At 46.0% G+C, this 20,667-nt stretch overlaps 1 protein-coding gene across 1 annotated transcript; it reads right to left on the reverse strand.

Annotated features, from left to right (window-relative positions):
• Positions 1-1,088: 1,088 nt before the first annotated feature.
• On the reverse strand, positions 1,089-20,508 carry PSMB7 (proteasome 20S subunit beta 7). The gene is made up of 8 exons (XM_052668167.1): positions 20,380-20,508; positions 20,207-20,300; positions 20,027-20,124; positions 19,422-19,562; positions 18,324-18,439; positions 13,128-13,186; positions 2,085-2,236; positions 1,089-1,330 (listed from the first exon to the last, which is right to left on the reverse strand). Exons 1-8 carry the CDS (start codon positions 20,439-20,441, stop codon positions 1,219-1,221), a joined length of 834 nt encoding a protein of 277 aa, XP_052524127.1. The 5' UTR covers positions 20,442-20,508; the 3' UTR covers positions 1,089-1,218.
• Between the last annotated feature and the right edge of the window lie 159 nt (positions 20,509-20,667).

Below are 20,667 nucleotides of genomic sequence, written 5' to 3' on the forward strand. Positions count from 1 at the left end.
TTTTTATAGGGTAGCAAGGAGAACTACTAATTGCTGTGAACTATGTTGGTATCATTAATGCAAGGTGCCATTTTATCGTGGCTTCTTAGCAGGAAGCTGAGTCTGCTGCTCTCCTGAGAGCCTGAGGAAATTCAAATCAGCACGAGAATGGAGGAGAGGCAGCACGTTGCTTCCCACATTCCCATGCCAACTTGTTTAATTTATAGCCATCTTCTTTAGCAGTTCTTAGGCATAAGTCTTCAGACTGTCACCTTTACACTGCAGGTTTCCTTTAAGCCATGGCAGTGGGCCGGGCCGGCTGTGCTGTGCTGCTGGTAGTGGAGGTGGACCAGCAGAGGGGCACAGCTCAAGCTGCAGTGCCTCGAGCGCTCCGCTGTCGTGCTAGATAAAATTTATTAGTGCCTATAAGTAAATGTATTTCAAAAGGTAATTTTTTTTGCAATTGTGCATTTTTAGATAAATAAAAAAAAATGATTTACAAAATAAACACCTTTGTTTAAAAAAGAAAAAAAGGTTCAGTATTAAAGGGGAGAACATTAAAGCATCGCTGCAAACAGGTGTGTGAGGTTTGCTAACAGCTTGGTGGCTGTGCAGGTTCTGGGTGGACGGCAGCTGCCAGCACTGGTCCTGATGGAAACCTCACCAGGGAACAGCGCAGCTGCAGGCTGCTGGGACGGAGGGCTGCACCACACAACCTTCTGAGGCTGAACGTAGCCTCAGCCCAACCCTTCTTAGGATGTAAATGTAAAACACGAAATGAGTTTATCTCAAATAGGAGAACGAGCTCAGGGTTCTGGGATGCGGCCAAGTGGAAATTTGCAGAAAACTTCAGGTAAGTAAAAGATGGTTAAGGCTTCAGTTGTGTTTTTTTTATAGTACTTAGAACATTTTATGTGAGGTGGAGGCCGGATCTGCTCAGTAGCTTGTCCCCATCTACAGAAAACAGGGAAGAAGGGATGTAAACATCACAATACTGCTCTTAATACTCCGTGATAATTAAAGTAGGAGCAGTTCTGCACGAGCCCCATGTTTGTAACAGATAAGAATAGAAAAGCAGTAAAAGAAATGAGCACCCCACAAAACACTGGTGAAGAGAATGGTCTGACCCCTCTTTATTTATTCTGTGTGAGTCGCATGTTTCTCTCCAGGCAGGAAGGCTTCCCAAAGTGAAACACACCTCGTGTGTGTCCTCAGTGACACAGCAGCTGCACGTGATGCTCAGGAAGTATCCATGGTTTGTACAGTTTCATCCACCACCTCAATTTCCAGGTGTGCTACGTTCTCTGTGAGAACAGCAGTAGTTCCTCTCTCACACTTGTATCTGCCATACCTGGTAAATGAAAGCAGGAGGGTTAATCTGGGAGATGGTAATGCCTAGGAAAACTCATCTGAAAGGCCAGAACTGATTAGCTGGTCATGGTATGGAAGTTTCTTGCAGTAGTCTAAAGCGAGTGAGGCACAGTGGTTGCTGCAAAATCTAAACTGCTGGCAACAACTGCCTCAGCTAACCTAGCATTTCTAAGACTTGCATCATTAAAGAAATAAGCTGGATTTCATTATTGGACTGGCTGTTCCTTGCTCAAAGAAAAAGCATATTTAATTCTTTTCAGCTCTAGATTGATTTTACTAATGTATTAACTTTGGGTTTCTGTGCAAACACAGCATTAAACACAAAGCCAGCCTGCAACCAAGGCACGTTTCAGGAATGTTGCTGCATCTGACTTAGCATTGCAAGGCACAGCGAAGCCGTATCTGGCTGTGAAGGTGTAACACACTCTCCTGGCAGCCAGGAGTGGTAAGCCTCTGCTCAGCCCCAGATGTGAAACTTCACTCTCAAACTGCCTGAAATTCCAAAGGCAGTTTCTCAACACAGTGGAGTTGACAGGCAATTAATTTCTTTCACTTACCTGTAGATGCCACTAAGCCTCTACTCACCTGCCAACTGCAGCCACTAATTTTATTTTCTTCATTAGCTGAAGTTCAGCACACCCATGGAGCGTCTGCTGACTGCCCAAATTCAGCATTATGGGAAACAGGAACTGCTGGGAGCAGCCTTGGATAATGCACAGTTCAGAAATACCAACCTTTCGCCTTTTCTGTTGGCCACGTCATACGGACGGATGAAATCCAACTTGTTCTTGCTTATAACACAGATATCTATGTTACTGCCAGAGCCCAGATCATTGTATATGCCAGCTGCAATGGCATCCCTCACAAGCTGTTTGGCTTCTTCTTCCTGGACAAGTTAAGAAAGCTGTCATTGCACAAGTGTTGGCATTTCTCAGAAATGTTTGTCCATGTGACAGTGGAAGCTGTGAGCTCTCACAACAGTAAATGAGCTAAGCACTACAGAGCTGAACAACAGCACACTGAGCAGTGGGCTGCCTTCCTCCTGCTCACCACCCACCTCTTTCCCCCTTTACAACAGACACTTCCAATTTAGTAAAGACAGTCAAGGAAACAGGGTTTTTGTCTCAATTAATGGAGAAATTAAACGTGTGGGTTTTATCATCAGGGCTTCTGCACACATGTACAGGTTCCCTGTTGTGCCCCCTGTCACAGCTGCACACAAGGTAAAGCCCCATACAGTTCAGTTACTGCCTTCCCCAGGTAGGGACAACTCGATCCTTTGCAGTACTAAAATTACTTACATGATTTTGGAATATAGCACGGTTTGCACAATACATTCTGCTCACCTTAACAGTAACTGTGCTGCAGGCAGCCTAGCTCCAGACTGAACTGCAGCCAGTAGTTCTAATTCCAGTCCTGAACACAAGTGCAGTGAATTTAGAGGCAGGTGCTGACTGAACCACACACAAAAGCTCCAAGATTCCCATTCTAACAGGTTTGTATCAGCTGCTTTCTTGTAAAAGTGCAACCACACAGCAGCTGAAATGCATTCTGGTGGGTTACCATTCTTGGTTTTCACGGTTTAGGAGCTGTCTACGTAGTCTGAAACAGGACAGCACGTCCTGTTAGACAAACAGTCACATCCAGGTTAATGTCTTTTACAGAGAAGTATTTCAGAAACATCAAAACTGAGTTACAGTGTTGCAGAAGAGCTGTGGTCACTCTCCTGTCCCCAAAGGCCTCAGCCAAGTTCTAATGCTCCCCATAAGCTCTTTCCTGGCCCAGGCTGTTCCAGCTGCACTGGCTCCCTCTACAGCTCCCAAGGAGGGCTTTTCATTTCAAAAGCAACTTGCTGAAAGTCACAGGTCAGATGCAGCAGTATTTGAAATCGCCTGACAGCGCTATTACACCCTTAATTTTACACTATAAGCGATGACTGCGAGCACAGGGGAATGCTGCAAAACTACCTTCCTATGGCATCTATTCAGCTGCCACAAAAGTGCTGTGCAGCCACACGAAGGCAGCCCACCCCATCAGAGCACCAGCAGCTCGGTGCCCAGCAGCAGCCCAGGGCATGGGGCTGGGGGCTCAGGGCCTGGCTGTGCCTCCATCCCGTGCTGCAGCCCCACTCCCCTCAGCAGCTCCTGAGCACCAGAACACAGCACACTCACTGCCTCCAGCGCAGCTTCTCTCCTGCACACATAAGGGACACGCTGGCAGGCCACATGCAGACATGGCAGCAGCGAGGCTGAATGCAGCCCACGAGCACGGAGCTCTGCTCCCAGCTTTATCCCATCACCTCCCACCTAACCCTAACCCACCATCCCAGTCATCATCCGCCCTCAGCGCAGAGCAGCACAGCAGCTGCCCCCACTCACCTTGACCAACCCAGCTCCTCCATCTGCCTCGTGTTAAAGGCCTCAGCTCCGTGCACAGAGCAGCAGTGTCAGGGCACCGAGCCACAGGGCGCCCAGCAGCAGCACCCGGCTCAGCCTCAGCACCAAGCACTGCCAGCACATACCCACATTCTGTACCGGCTGCTATGCAAGAATGTTAATAGCAGCAGTGCTCCTCTGACAGCTTAATTAAGGTACTGGCTGGCAGTGAGGCTTCTCTGCAAAGCTACAGAAATAGCATCCATTTCTACCAGCCCTGCTCTTCAAACACCAACAACCTCCACCACCAGACTGCACTTCCAGCCGAGACAACCAGCCATGCTGGAGAAGCTGCTCCTGCAGGACAGCTCTGTGCACAACGCCGTCCTGCAGCCGCAGAGCTGCTCAGTGCTTTGGTGCCACAGCACAGGCACACGCAGCAAAGAGCTCCATGCGGCGAGGTGGCTGCAAATTCATTTTTAAAATGAACCCATGGCAGAGCCAAAATTACTCTGTCCCATTCTACGAGCTTAGTGTAAGAGAAGCACCACAGCAAAAGCACAGCACAGGAAAAGCACAGCAGGCTGGTGGGTGCTTCGTCCCCCTTGAATTCAATCTTTTCTTAGAGCAACGTGAAAATCTTGCAGTGTCATCTCGCCACATTTTTTTCTCCTTTTTAGAACGTGCTGTCAGCCTGCTGCTATCAAAATAGTTCCAAAGCTGCAGTCGCCACAGCTCAGCTGTCCCCTCACTGCAGCCCTGCTGCGCTGCGGAGCACAGCCCAAAATGTCACCTCAGCTCTTTGATCTGATGGAGTGCTGCCCAGCTCGTGAACCCAGAGTAATTTTAGTTATAGAAAACCCTGCCACAGAGCTGTTTGCTTTTCCTCCCCTTTCCATAATTTAGAAAGATGACCAGAATAGCCACGAGAGGAAAAAAATAAAATAACAAATTCTTGATAGAGACCCTGCATACGAAGTTCCAGCAAAGACTGCTGCTTTACAGTCTGGAAATGGGGGGTTCTTGGAAAAAGTGCTGACACAGTCCTGAGGACGGGGACAGAAGGAGTCACTGTAATAATTAATCTTAAAAAACCCTAAAAGTTCAGAGTATATAAAAGGAGCACTTCCTACTTTACGGCTGCAAAGACCAAGCTAACTGGGAATATCATTCTCTCGGGTCCACGCTGCTTCTTAAATGAGATTACAGCAAGAGTGATGTAGTGCAGCACCAGCCAGCGGTGACGAGCAGCGCTTTATAGAGCTATCTGTTTGTCTCCATCACTGCATCACACAATGTGTCCCAGGACTCCAATGTGCAGCTCCATTTACCACTCCATGACAAACGGGCAGCACTTGTAAAAGGCGCAAAGAGGTCCAGATCAGCCCTGTAATGGTCAGCACAGATGCAGCGCAGTACTTGAGGGGGAAACGCAGACCCCAAGTTCATTAAACTGACCAGTAATGGATCTTTCAAAGCGTGTCTCAGGAATAGCACAGTAAAGGCTAAAATAAATAACTCAGCGTGGAGGGCCAATCTGAAACGGTGTTTGATAAATTATTTATAACACAGACAATTGTCTGCATTTAATATTGGAGCTACTGGTAGCATCTTTAAAAGATGATTTATGTGTTGTAATGCCATTAAGCTTTATATGGGCCCACTGCTAGCTATAAAGTCTGCTGAGATTTAGAGAATGAGTTTTAAACTGTCACTGCAGCATCATAGTACATAGAGGCTGTATTAAATCTTTACTTTAAACCTGTTATCTGGAGAGTTGCATTTTGTAGACGCTCAGAACTGATGGATTGCCTCTCCACTGCTGCCACGGCACAAGTCCCAAACAGCACCAATAAGGAACTTTTACACATTACTCTTGTATATGACTTGAATCAAGTTTCTCCTCTCACTTAAGCAATTTCCAGATTTCAAGTACTACTGGAACAGACTTTTCCACAGCAGATGTGGATATTTCTACCTCGCGTTACTGCAGCCTGTGCCAGCAGCTCTGACACAAGTTAATCACTGCCTACAGCAGTGAAGGGAACGGCTGCACTGCTTCAGCAGCAGCACTTCTATAACTTCACAAGTCAAACACGACATCTTTTCCAGATTTAAAACCATAGAAAGCTTTTTTTTTTTTTTAATTTTTACCAAAAACAAATGATGGTCGTGGTGATATGGATAATGATACTGGTGACCTTCTGCAGGTCACCAGTATCCTCTGGGTATCCAATAGGCTGTGCTGCTCTCCAGCACTAAGCCTCATCAAGAATCTGAAATATCAGTACACAGTGAGTATCATAGGGTGCAAGAAAAGCCATTATAAAAACTGACTTTTACAGCAGAATGAAATTTGTTGGAATTCTGTCACTCATCCTACTTACAGGAAGAGGCCCTCGGGCTGGCAGGCCGGAAGGGGAAGAAATCAGAAGCTTTGGAAGGACTGAGATAGTTAAAAATAAATACACAAATAAAAAAATCTGTAGAGAAGTGGTGGGAATTGGAGGGCAGGAATTGGAGGCTGGGAACGCGATACCTCTTGAAGGACATAAGCACCTACAGAAGCATAATTAGAGTTCGGAAGAGTAATCGGCAGGCTGCAGCATGTGAGAGGATGTGCAAGTCTGTCTGGAGGGAGGAACTGTGGTAGAGATCAATACATAACTGGAAGCGATGCTAAAATCTGTGCTAACTCCAAAGAGGGAACAGAACTGACAAGAAAAGCACTTTGCTTTCTCACTTGTAAGGAAACACCCAAAGAGCCCACTGAGCGAGAACAGATTTGTTCTGAGCTGGAACGGCTGCGTCCCTTCAGCCATGCAGGTTTCACAAACCTTCCCCACAAAGCAGGTGCCAAGCAGCACCTCCTAAGCAGATGAACTATAAACTTTGTTTCATGAACGTGTTTTGTACAAGCAGACAACCAAAACAGCTTGCTTTCCCTCCATCTCCAACAGTGAACACGCTCTGGAAGCGGCCCGTCCTTCCAGCTGCTCCCTACTCCTTCCCCACCATCTTTCATTGATTCTCTGGAAAGCCACAAAGTAAGGCTGAGGTACTGCGGAAAGCAGAATCTGTAAAGAAAGATGTGCCTTCAAATATCATCCATAGGAGTATTCAGGACTATGAGCAGCTGTTAAAGACCAGGAAGCTGCCCCAGAAGCGGCCGCACCGCTGCAGGCTCTGCTGAGCAGCAGCCATGGGTTGGCTGCCCTGCACCGCAGCTGACGTGCTTTGCTGTGAGAAACGCAGGTATGTTTTACAGAAAATGTTTGTCTTCCTAAACGTTCTTGTAAGAACTTTTCCAATAAAATAAACCAAAGTCCTTCATTACGATTCTCAGTAACTCCGTTTTTTCCTGCTCCATCGCTACGGCCGCCTGCACGCACCGACTCCTCGCAGCTCCTCCTCCCCTGCACTGCACAGCACATCACCACAATAAACCACGTTAATATTTCATACCAGTGTGAAATATGCTGGAGTATCAATTCAACATCTGCTGTCTTTAGGGTACTGGCATCCCGCAGAGACACTTTCAATTTGTAATTGAGTTCTATACTGAATTAATCAGCAGTTTATCTTTTTTAGTAAAATAATGTCTTCCCCACTAACCTGGATTTACATTAACAATTTATGCCAAATTACCTGCCAAGGCAAAAAACGTATATGACTGGGAACTACTGTTTGGTAGCACCGGTTCCTGTATTTCATTCCTTACATGGAGATGTGCACAACGTCTGCGGACAGAATTAAATCACCAGCTCTTCTCACAGCCGCAGGATTTCTTCTAATGCTATTTCCAGACTCTGAAGTGAGAACTAATAGGAAAACACATGTAATCTATCGCCTGTACTCGGCAGAAGCTCCTGGTGTCCAGGAGGGCGGTGCTCAGAACAAAACAAATTTGCCCCGCAGTAACGGAGCAGTAAATCCCACAGGCTGTGCTGCTGCAGGCTGTGCCATGGGCTGCTCCACTGCCCTGCCCTGCAGCACCAAAGCCGCCCTCGAGAGCAGCAAGGCCATGCAGCCTCCTGCCAGCACAGGGCAGCACCCCTCACCTCCCTTCCTTCCAGGCTGTCCTCACTGCGCGAGCGGCTCCGCAATACCCAAAATATCATCCAGAGCACTTGGAGCCATTGGGCTCCGGCTCTGCAGCTGTGCGAGAGACACAGAGCCCAGCAATTTAAGGTAGAATGCCTGCTCCTGAGAAACGCATCCAAAATAATGACCTGTCCTGCAGCCTCCCCCAGCACTGAAATGATCTCCAAACATGGAGCCCTGTGTCTGACTTGCTTATCTACACTACTGTGCACAAAGTTTAAGAATTACTTTGCAGAGGTGAAGCAACGGCTGCCCCTGGTCATGCAGCAAGGCCCCATTTAAACCAAGGCAAGATGTGCCTGTAAATGGAGAAGCAGAGGTACATGCTCTGGTGCTCTGCTGGTACCAGATGGATCCCATCTGATTTCTGCACAGAAACTGTACTTTGATATACTCAAAAGGAACACCTCAAAACACATCTCCAGTGACTTCAGCCATTTCAAAGCCTGCCCAGCTATGAAGTGGTACAGAATGTTTTAAATCCAACAGTCCTACAACAGCAATCAATCAGCGCAAGGCGCAATGCCATGAGAGTGAGAACAGAACCAACGTCTGACACACCATGCAGAAACTGAGTGTACAGTAATTTTAACCCATGAAACAGAACAGCACAGAAAGCCTTTGCTTCCCATCTGACTGCAGTAACCCTGATGTTTATGCACAGAAATCCAGGTCTCCCAAGGAGAAAGTAACACAGGTACACATGGACAGCAACAAACCCCATCCCAGCGAGCTCCGTCAGCACAAGGCAGCGGAGATGTGCTGCCAATCATCTCCATTACTGTCACTGCTAATGGAATACGCAGTATTTATGTGCTCTATATATCTAAGTAATTATTTTTGTTCACAGAATCAGGTTTTTTTCCCCCCATTTCCTTAATCTCCGTGTTTCACACCAATACAGATTCAAGTATCCCAGGCAGGCTCTCCAGCTTACCTCCCAGAGCCTGGCTTGATCCCTATTGTCTGCTGCCCGAGTTCAACCAACAAACCTCCCAGCAAGCGGTCACCTTCCAGAGTCATTAAAGCTGGTGGTGTCAGCTGGTGGGATTAGCCTGCAGCCCGCACACCTGAGCCCTGTGGTGGGACACAGGCATTCTGATCACCATCACTAATGAATACAGCATTCATATGCAGCTTGTCATTGCTCTTGAGCCTTGAATCACACAGATGCAGCCTAAATAAGACTGATGAGACAACTATTGTTGGAGATCAGAGAGTTCTGACAGTTTCCAAAAATAGCTCAGTGTTATTGCCAGTAGTTAATAAACGAAAATAATGCCACCCTACCAAGGAGCAGTAGGAAATACAACAGAACGGTTTGTGTGTCACCTGTTCAACAACAGAAGAAAATGACACATTCTTATAAAATTCTGTGCTATGTCTGATGCTTATTTCTGTAAAATAAATATGTGATATGTGGTCAACGTGGTGAAAGTGGCATTTCTGCAGCCTTCCCTTTGGTACAACACAGGCTTTTGGTGCAGAGCCTGGAGGAAGGCGTCCTTTACATCACAGCTGTCATGGGGACACAGCACTGGCCTCACGTCTCTCAATGACAGCAGCCATGCCAGGAACAAAGCTGCACTAGGAGAGCCGGGCCTAAGCACTGGACTTCCAGCCCTCTTTCCCCCTGCAATTTCCTTGTGAGCACACCTATTCTGACAGCCACAGCTGCTACCTCTGACCGCTCACTGCTTCTCCCACAGAGGGCTACCCAAATCTGCCAGTTGACCTGCTCCTAAGGCTGCACTCCAACCTGTGTTTGTCAAAACCAAACAAGTTAGCAAAGGCAGATCCAATCTGCTAGCAGGTGAAGGAGCACAGCTCCACTCCGAGGGCAGGCTGCAGAAGATGGACGCTTTTTCGGCAGCACAAGTGCAACAGCCGAGCTGCAGCAGCACAACCACCCCATTAAATCTCTTCCTGCCCCTCCAGAGGCTTCTGGTTTTTACTCATCACCTCTTAATGCCACACTAAAAAAAATGGTATCTTAAATGACTAAATATAATCTCGTATCTTCGCAGCAATCTGCCTTAGTTACAATTACAAATATCTACCAGGCTCCAACTCTGTCCATTTTCCCCACCTCTTTTGTGCCCCTGAACTCATCACATCAAGGTGTAACTCCTTGTTCTGCAACAGCACTATTTTCCATGGCTTCTTCTCCCTCTCTTCCTTTTAGATCCCCTTCTTATTGACCTGGCTGTTTTGCTGAAATGCAGCCAAGGCAGGCAGCAGAGCCTGCTCCACACGGACTCATCCATGGTGACACAGAGCTGCACGACATCGAGGTATTCTTCTACAGACAAAAACTTCTCCTTCCCAAAAAAGTCAAAATACCAGGATAAAATACACAGTGCCCCCCAGTTTCCCCAGAAATTCAACAACCACAATGTAGACAAAGCCTGAATTCTAGCATTTACCACAGCAGACCGAGTTTTCCCCTGGATCACGATGGCTGCCATATCTCCTCACTGCTGTTCAGCACCGGAAGGCATGAATGCATTTGCAAATTCTGACTGAGGTTTAAAAACCATGTGGCCACTCTCCTGAAAGAAAAATTGGCTGCAATGGAAGATCTGAGCTCAAACCACTCTATTAGAAGCGCTGTTCTTCCACTTATGTTTTTTAAAGCAGACCTATAGCTGCCCACATGACAGATTAATATTGTTCCACAGTAGTTAGGTGCTTGGCATTACATTTTTGAAGCATCTACAGGCCTTCAGGGCTGAAAGTGTTCACATCTTCAGCAATCTATAATGGTTCCTCTAGAGGCCAGCACTTGCTTCATAATGAAACATGCCTCCATAAATCAGACTGCAGAAGTGGCACTTGTGTACGTCACCATCCATCTTAGCAGTTTCTCTGAAGGATGTTGGGTAAAGATCATCTCCCGGCACTGCAACCAGGGAAAGGACCATCACAGCTGGCACTGATAAAGCGTGTGCTGCTTAAATCTGAAGACACACTAAGTCTGTGGAAAAAAACACATCCTGCTGGTGTTAGCATGCCTCAGGCAGTGGTAGAAGCTTCAGCAACTCATCTTCAAAAGGCAGAGAGCCAGGGCTCTAGAAACCTGCAAAAATTGGCTAAGCCTGCAGTCTTTTTTTTTTTTTTTTTCTTCTTTTTTTCCCCCTTTTCTTTAAGTTGAGAATCTTCAAAGTCTATGATTCTAACTGTAGGGCACAGCAGCTGCCACTGCAGATTTGATCCTCTCAGCTTTTGGCAGCTCTCAACTTGAAATTCTAGCAAAAGAATTTTTCAAGTTGCTATTATTGCCTGTCACGGATTTATAAATATTGTGCACTATCTGCTGTGGCACGGCTCTCATGGGACACCAGTGCATGCCAAAAGCATAACAGAATGAAAAACAGTTCCTATTCTTCAAATAAATGCTAATTTTTTTTAACTGCGCTCACACGATGTGTTTGGTGATCAGCTTCAATAGTACAGAATATATATCAGAGGGAAAAAAGCTGATTGTCTTTTCCAGTAGTATTCAGCTGCTACTTTCATTAAGCTTGTTTAATTACATTCCAGATGCTAATTTGCAAGTCGATACCAGAGGGTGCAGGACAGTTTGCCTTTGAATCATGTTTCTGTGATGTGATGGTCTTGCAGCACCACTCCCCTCCAGTAGCCTTAGCAAGATATTCTGACAATTAGCACACAAGAAAGCAGCATTGATCTCGGCAGCAAAATATCCATCCACTGCATTAAATTAATCCGCAGGAATTTGAACTTCATCATCGCCATTTCACAGCAAATTTTCTATAGAATACACAACGTCCTTCAGATTTAATTCCAACTGAAATACCACGCTATTTGGACACGTTACTGGAAAAATACATTTGGCACAAAAAGGTGAATATTTTAAGATGGCAGCCACCACACGAAGAGACGCTGAAGAACAGGGCTGGACTCGAGCACCTGAAACTCCACTGGTGTGGATGTTCAGATGGTTGCCCTGTTATCAGACAAAGAGCGTCGGATGAAGACAAAGGAAGGGTTAAGGTGCTCTCAGAGATCTCAATATCTGCCTCAAATTGGTGCGCTGCGTTTCTACACGCCTGTTTCAGCAGTATCTGTTGCCATTTATGGTTGCGTATGAAGGCAATTTAATTAGGATGACCTTTCTAAGTAGGAAAAGTTGGAAATTTACCAATTTTTGGTGCCTTTTTTGGTTGCTCTTACACAAAGAAGGACTTAAAATACAAGCTCGAGAACTAGCTGAGAATGAGGTAAGATTTTCAGTTCCATCACACAGCCCTCTGACATTTGTGTCCCTGAAAGGGGACTATTATGCTGTAGCTGTTGATTCCAAGGATTTGTATCCCTGCTTTCAGTATGAATAGCACACAAGTGCCAAGTGCGCAGTCACACAAGAGGCTGGAAAAGAGGCTGTGCCATTCTCCCAGCAGTAGAAAGGGAAAAAAGAAGAGCAGGAAATCTACACCCAGCGGTTCCTTCTGTCAGGCACCTCCTGCAGTGCTGCAGAAGATACTGAGTGCCTACTTAAAGATTACCATTTTTTGGACAGCATTTATAAATATCCTCAAGGCCAGAAGTCTCTTCAGATCCTACCCAAGATACTGAGGCAACACAAACACGTTACTGCGCTTCGGTAGTCGTGAGCCCCTACAGCTATATGGGACAAACAGCACAGGGCCACATCTGGGAAGCACCAAACAACTGCTCACTACTGAATGCTCAGCAGTTCTGCTACTGGAAGACTGCCCAACCAACCTGAACATCTTTCAGGTTTGATCCATATCATCAGCAACAACACAACTCACAACCTTGCAAGTCTCCCACTGATCAGTTCTTAGGTAGACTGGAAAAGTAAGAAAGCAGCTGCTAGTTCAGAACCCAATCAACCCAAAATCCAATGACTTTCCTAAACCACTTCAACACTTTGTTGGTTTGCAATCATGTTGTGTTTTTTATTTTTTAAAGATTAAGAGTTGCATAAAATAAAAAGATAAAAAATAAAAAGAGATGGACTGATGGCCAACGGAAAAACAGCAAAACTGACTATGCTAAGGTTGTTAAATTCCTGAAGTTTTTCATTACATTAAAATCACACGAGCTTTTCCATACATACATCTGAAAGAAATTATTCATTTCTTAAAATCCACCTCATCCTTAAATTTTTTACAGCTCTGCAGTAAGCTGACATCAATACATTAAAGTGCTAAAGCAGACTGAACTTCTTTTCTACAGCCTCAAACCTCTTCAAATCTTAACACCAAGTATTACTCAGAAAGAAACACTTGTTTTAATAACATCTCTTACCTCCATGTCCGGTTTGTACTTATCTTCAAAAACAGCCATAGCTGCCAGTGAGCCAGAACCTGCAGCAACACAATTGGGACATTTATTTAGGCACTAATACATTGAGATACTGTATGTAGACACAGGAGTTTGGTTCTCTGCATTTATTTGGCAGGTTTTAAAGGAAAAGCTGACAAAAGCAGCACATGTAGGCAAAGCCTACCTGCGCACCGACCTGCTGCAGCCCAACCAACCTCCACTGCTCCCAGCACACACAGCACACAGCCCAGCACGGCCCCATGGCTCCTGCCCAGCTCTGCTCCCATCGCTCCGTGCCGTTTTACTTTCAGCTCTGGCAGACCAGATGGCAGAGATGAGAACACGAGTTCTGCTGTTGTCCAGCAGCACTGCAGGCACAGAACCACAGCAGAGCCCGGCTGCACCCCCAGCACTCTTACACCCACAAACTGACACAGCAGAACGCTGCCATTTGGAACCGCAGACCGGCTTTGTTCAGAACCTTCGGGAAGAGCTCTCATCTGTCTGCAGCCCTGACCATATTTCAGAGCGCTACTTTTGGGGAGCGAACAAAGTTACCTGCCATTTTTTACTCCAATTAGAAGATTTTTTGGCATTTATTACTTTTTAACTTGTTTTGCATACTGCTATCTGTTTAGCTGGGTCACAGAGAAAGCCGTATTTTCTATTTAAAATGATTTGTGTATATCGCTTGACCACCTCAATGGTTTAGTGAAAGAAAAAGGCAGCGATTAAACAGTTTCAAATGAGGTGTCCTGCTGATTTTATCAAGTCTGCTGAATGTATAATGAAAAAGGAGAAGCTGACAGCGACACTGTTGAGAAAATACAGACTACCTTATCTGAACCATTTAAGGAGGCCCAATTATAGATCAAATTTAAAGGGTAGAAACAGCAGATTTACAGACACAAATCAATGAACATGGTAATCCCAATGAATATGACAGATATTCCTGTTACAGAATATTGCTGTGGTTGAGGATCATTACCTTTACAGTACCAAATACATCACATCTAAAAGCAGTAGGACGCTCTAAGTGTGTACTTGTATTACAGGCAATGACTATTCATTCACACCTCGGAGCAATACGTGACTCCTTTTTCTAAATGCTGAAGCTGGGAATAAAAAGGATTTTTAAGCAGGTAATAGCAGAAATGAACTGCTTATAAAAACAGCTGATATCACAGAACAAACCGCCAAATAAAAGGGCTGCGCTGATCCCTGCAACAAGGGCAGAACGAGGTGCGTTCCAGAACAAACACGGCACTTCAAACACGATTCCTTTTGCAGAATAATGCAGGAGCATCTCTAACAAAAGGGGAAAAGGGTTCTGAGACCAGATCTCAATTTTAAGACCATGCTCCTTAGGCACCCTACTGAAGGCCTACCATAAGCAGAAGGGGAAACCCTGGAACCAGAGCATAGAAACAACGGCACCCTCAGATGAGGCGTCCTTGAGATATGAAGCCTAAAAGATTTTGCCAGAATGAAAACCTGACAGATATTGGCTGACAAATTCCTACACTGAAACCAATGAGCTATGAAAGAATGGTCTTCATTTCTCAAGACTTGCAGTATCTGATAAACTAACCAATAATGGAACACTCCAACTATTCCATAGATGGCACAGACTGGAGTTATTCCTCCAGCTCCTTTTTAAAAGCAGTTCACCAAAGAAGTAGACAGAGCTGAGCAGGCTCCAGGAGGAAGGGGAAAGGAAAGGAAAGCAGCTCCTCATGCTGTGGTACATGAGATAACCACCACACTTATTAACTTTAAATAAATGCAGACAGTCCCATAACAGGTTTGTAGAGAGCTGTCAAAAGTCTTAATTAATGGTATCTAGAAGTAAACATTTACATCTAAAAATCCTTTTCTTCTACTAGTTACAAACACTAAAGACTTACAATTTTGCATTTCCTTTAAAAAAAAAAAAGCCCTAGCAGAAGCACCACATCTTCTGAAAGAAGAGATTTTTGTCATTTTGAACATCACAATGGAAATTCTGTTACCAGCACCAGATGTAACAACTGCCCTTTAGAAGCACAGATACACACACACTTCTCCACCACAACACGTCTGCTGTTGGACAACGGCCACAGGAGCTGCTCTGAAGCACACTTACACCACACACCCACCTGTAACACCTGGGGAAGCCTGGACCCACCTGGCTGTGGGAACACAAGCAGAAGCACTGCACTGATCCAAGGAATGTCCTGTGCATACACGCTCTGTGAGCTACACCTCCAGAAGAGGAATACTTGGGAAGTATTAATCTAACACCTAAAGACCTAGAAACATTGACTGCTAAACAGACAACCATGAAGAACTACACAAATTGGCAAAGCTTACTTGGAGACAAGCGTTTTTCAGTCTAATGATCAGCACAAATGAGAAGACTTATGACACCGTAAGAGTTTGCTTTACTTCCTCAAGAAACACGGGCCATTTACTAAGCGTTCACAACCGAATCGTTCAAAAACCTCCTGTATTTGACTGGAAGTGACTTTAAAAACCTCGACTGGTGTTTACACAAGGAGCTGTGCCACAACAACATGCGATTTACAGGCACAGGTAGCTGTCGACACCTGCAGAACAGCCAGCTGACTCCTCCACTGTGGTCTGCAGCCATCCCAGAGAACTGGGCCCGTGGGCAAACCACCAGCAGGCAGCTCTCAGCACTTAGCACAGCCCGCTCCCATCAGCCAGGACCTGCCAGCTCCCCCGGCGCAGGATGTGCGCAGCCTGCAGAGAGCAGCGTTTAGCACTTCCATCCATCAGTGCCGGGGCTCCCTGACAGGGCACTTACTCACCAGCACTCATTGCTATTCAATCGCCGCTCGCTCTGGGTAGGAACCCGGCGATCCCATCGATCGCGATCATTTTTCAGCCCGCTTCCTGGCCGAGGGGCCTTGGCTCAGCAGTGGAGCTGCTTGCTCGGCAGGACAGCACTGCTAGTGCATGGAGAGCTGATTTATGAATATGGAGCACTGCTGGCACCGGGGGACTGGCTTCTGCCACCAGAGACTGCTGGAACATACTTACTGCTTCCGAAAGCTGAACTACAGACTTCAACTACTTTAATTTTATGCATGCATTTCATTATAAGCTTCTTGGCCAGAAGCTTTCCCAGACAAGCCAAGCAATCAGACAATCTTGCATCGTTTGCTGAAATCCAATTTTGTCCTTTGTCAGCATAAACAGTTTAATTTGATGTTTTCACTCCTGAATAAGCACTGAGTATCTTTTAAATCTGCCTTGCAAGGGAGGACATCACTATATCCATCCACAAACATTATTCCAGGCAAGATATCTGAGCACGTTAAAAACAGAAAAATCCGATTCATTTCCAGAAAACAGCTGTTCAAAGATACGCACGCAGATTTCATAAAGCACCCTTAGAATATTTGGGGGAGGGGTGAAAATCATACTCTAAATGAAATAGAAGTACAGTTCCTATTCTGATCTTTGATACATTGTCTGCCTCAGCACCATCTTTCACTGATACACATCAGCAAGTCTCCTCTCACCCAAACACACGCAGTGTACCAGGAGCAGAAAGGTAAAGGACATCGTGCTGAGAAGGGCTTTGTGTGGGATCCTGCACAGAAGGAACGTGCAACCACCAGGCAGATCTGGCACAGCTGACAGCAAACCAAAGCTAAAGCTGCAGTAAAATTAATCCCAGGAAAGTCTGCTCCCTACCTAATTGAGCTTACTCTTCTATTTCAGCTTCTTTTTGGAGAGGGAAGGAGGAATGGGTAGGATGTTCAGAATATCACATTTTAAATCTTTTAAAACATAGGCACAAAAGTAACCATGTACATAATGGCAGCTGTGTGACTGTATTCAGGCAATTAACTACTAGCAATTGGCAGCTTAAAGTCAATTATGGTTTTACAGTTTTCTACAGCATTGGATATAAGGCAATTACAAGAATCAGAGATTTACACTTTTTTTTTTTTAATAATTATATTAGAGGCTAAACAATGGCATCTCATAACATGACTGCTACATGGATTTTGCCAAGGAAATAATTCACCAGTTCCTGAGGTAATGGCACCATCTATTGGTCTAGCACTACCTCTGCAGAAATCCCTGCAAACGAACCACAGTTCTCCTTACCATACAGTTAACTGCATCGTTCTGTTGGACAGCTGTGCAGGCCAAAGACATGGAAAGCTTTAATTGTTAAAGGCTGTATGTTAAAAATAACTTTGTTAATTCCAGCAAGGCAAGTTAGCTCAGAGGCCAGAGCCTCTCCAAACAGGTACTACACTTACAGGTACGTACAGGTTCACTCTTGGTGCCCCCTCATTCTCCTCAACCTTTATGAGATACATTGTGAGACACTTCTCTAAGTTCTGCTTAAAAGCATTTTAGGTTTTTGTTTTCCAGTTTTCCCATAAAAGAAAGTATCTTATGTACAGACCTGGCTTTTGTGCACCAGAACCTCAATGTGTTTCTTCTAAGCCTTCTCTGAGTTTTTAGCATCCTAAGAAAATGATCTCAAAGGAATTCATTTTTAGGAGAACACCTTCCCTTGAAGTAATGAGGAATGAGTAATATATTAAAGCAATATATCAAAGATCCAATAAAAATATAGACAAAGTGGGTTTGCATGCTTTTTCTAACCATTGGTAGCAAAAGCTTTGTGCACAAGAATTGTTGTTTGCCTTGGTTTTTCTTCATTTTCAGAACCCAAACTGCTGGCAGTAACACCAAAAAAGGATCCACACAGGTGTAAAGGGATTCAACACTTGCATCAAACTACTGGAGGCACAACAACGCTTACTTAAGACAGACAAAATTATTTTTAAGTTGCAAATGGAAACTTCTGGAATAACAAGCCTCCTGTGAAGCCAATCTGTGCCCCTGGAATATGAGGACCACAGAAATTGAAAAACCAGCTGAAGAGGAAAACAGTACCTCAAAAGAAGACAAAGGAGTGACAGGAAGGAGCAAGGCAATCATGTAGATTAAAGAATGGTTTGGTTCTCAGGCTCTAAGGAAGCCACCATCACTACTCCTGAGCAAGGAGTGAAAACTACGTGTTCAAGGAAATATTTAATCCCAAAGCAAGCTAAAATGCTGGTTACCTCTGGCCAGCAAAGTAGAATGCTCAAGTCAGGAAGATGTAATGCTCTTACACTGCAGTACAATGGAGGCAGCACTTACCCATGGTAACGTAAGGCAATTTGTCAGTGGATCCATGGGGATATATGCTGTAAAGGTGAGGCCCAGTGACATCTACACCTCCTAAAACCAAGGCAGCACCAATGTAGCCTTGATACCTAGGAACAACATTTACACATGAATCTGAGAATCTGTGATAAAGCAGTGGGGTTTTTGTTTGTTTAAAAGCCACAATGCACTCATCTGAGAATTTCTCCATGCTTACATCACATATGGCTCTGTAATAGAAAGACTGCTTTTGCTATCTGTGAAATTAACTAAAACATGATTATTTCACTGTCAAGCAGAATAAGCATGCAGTGGACAAGCAAGGAGACTGGCCGTTATGTTTGTGCTAACCAGGAGATAATTCTGTTTTATAACACTACACGAAATTCCTGTATCTGTGATTAAGTTTATAATTAGGGACTTTGAAGAAAACATGCTTGTTCCCCCATGAGATCTTCTTGGCTGCTGTAACTTTTCAGCTGTGTCTTGTGACACACTTAGGGCAAGCTGCCCAGCAATACAGCATCAAACAACTAAGATGAATTATTAGAATCTATCTACTGAACTTAGCTTTTTTGGAGTTTTATTTGGTTTTAGGCTTTGTTTTATTTTCCTGCAGACTCTCCCATAGCTTGCACAACCTCCAAGTACACACACTTCATTCTTTCTTTCTACCAATAGTACTTTTTATTTCTATGAAAAACGGTATTAAAAACAGTACTGAAGCACTTAAAGGTTTGGAGAAAGTGCCCTCATTTTAACGGCGTGTTTTAAGTCACATTGCTGATAGGAATTGCAATTGCCATAGTACAACAGCTTGCAATCAACCCAACAAGCAGATAATTTTTCGTCAAGACAACAACAGCACAACTTCCAATATTAATCAACGCTGTACAGCTGCAGCACGGGCTCTCTAAAATACTGCAGGCTTTGTTTCCTTCATCTCAGTTCAAATAGCTACGAAGGAAAGAACAACTCTTTAATCTTTCCTAAAGTCTCATTATGGATCTTACACAGACATCCCACCACAAGAACAAGTCACGGGTGGTGGCCTTAACAGCATAGCTAATAAATAAGAAAGCATTCAGTCACCTGAAAAGCATTTGCTTCAGCATTCGATTGGCTGTGACCACACGTGGAAGTCGTCCTGTAGACAGCGCATGGAGCTCCAGATTGGAAGCAATCAGCTGAGTCGTCATCTCAGTGTCTGCAGCTGTGCCCGCACCGCAACAGCTGAAAGTCATTACAGGTTGCACTCGGTGAGCAGGGGAAGGGAAGCAAATAACCAAACGTGGCCAAACTGGAGCTCGGCTGCTTTATTCAACACGTTCAAGCTTCTTTTCTACGTTTTCTCCCCAAGTTATCCCAGCCCATTCAACGCCCATAACTGCTGTTTTTCCCCTCTGCCGCCCCAAGGCGCCATTTGCAGTTTCCGAACCACAGCCGCCTTACTGCTGCACGCAGCCCCAGCACTCCTTCCCCTCACCGCAAACCTGAGGAAATCAACATCCCAGCCAGCCAACGCTTGCAGAGCGCAAAGCAAAAAGCAAACAAAACGGCAAACAACGAGCAGCTCGTTCTGATAAACACCAGTAAACGTTTTAAAGTATGCCCCGGTCTGCGCTGCGGCAAAGCACACAGCTAAAAATCCCATCCGTTCCCAACGCCGCCGCAGCAGAGCCGCCTGCGATACTCACTAGATGTTGGAAGAGATGTAGTGTATTTTCGAGCAGTTCTTGTCAGCGACGACCATCCCTTCGGTCGCCCTCGTGTCGGCCCCCAGGACCACGCCATCCTGCGAGACACAACGAGGCCTCAGCCCGGCCCCGCGCCCCCCCGGCCCCCTCCCCGCCGCCTCGGCGCACGCGGCCGCTCACCTTGAAGACGACTCCCGCGATGGTGGTGCCCGTCTTGCGGGCCGCGGGCAGCCGCCGCCCCTCCTGCCCGAGCTCGGCCTCCAGGAGCGAGTTCCTGCAACGCAAGGAGCCCCGCGGTCTGTACGAGCCCCGAGCCCGCGCCAGCCCCGCGCCCCGCCCGCCCCGCGCCTCACCGAGCGCAGTTGTCGAAGCTGAATCCGCCGCTCGGGGCCCGCAGCACCGACACCGCCGCCATCGCCGCGTTGCTCTGTCACGGCCGCACTTTTGCTTCCGGGGCGGCCGCGTGCGCGCGCAGCGGAGCCGGGACTGGGGCCGGGGTTGGGGCGGGGCGCGGCGCCGCGAAATGGCGGTGGCGGCTGTGTGCTTTGTCGGCTGCGCCCTGCGAGGCTCCGCGCGGTGCCCGGCCCTGGGACGCGGACGCGGCTCTCCCCGGTTCGGTTCGGTTCGGGTTCAGGGGCTGT

The sequence above is a fragment of the Tympanuchus pallidicinctus genome, unplaced genomic scaffold (assembly GCF_026119805.1).
Source record: "Tympanuchus pallidicinctus isolate F22 unplaced genomic scaffold, pur_lepc_1.0 scaffold8, whole genome shotgun sequence".
Classification (NCBI taxonomy): domain Eukaryota; kingdom Metazoa; phylum Chordata; class Aves; order Galliformes; family Phasianidae; genus Tympanuchus; species Tympanuchus pallidicinctus.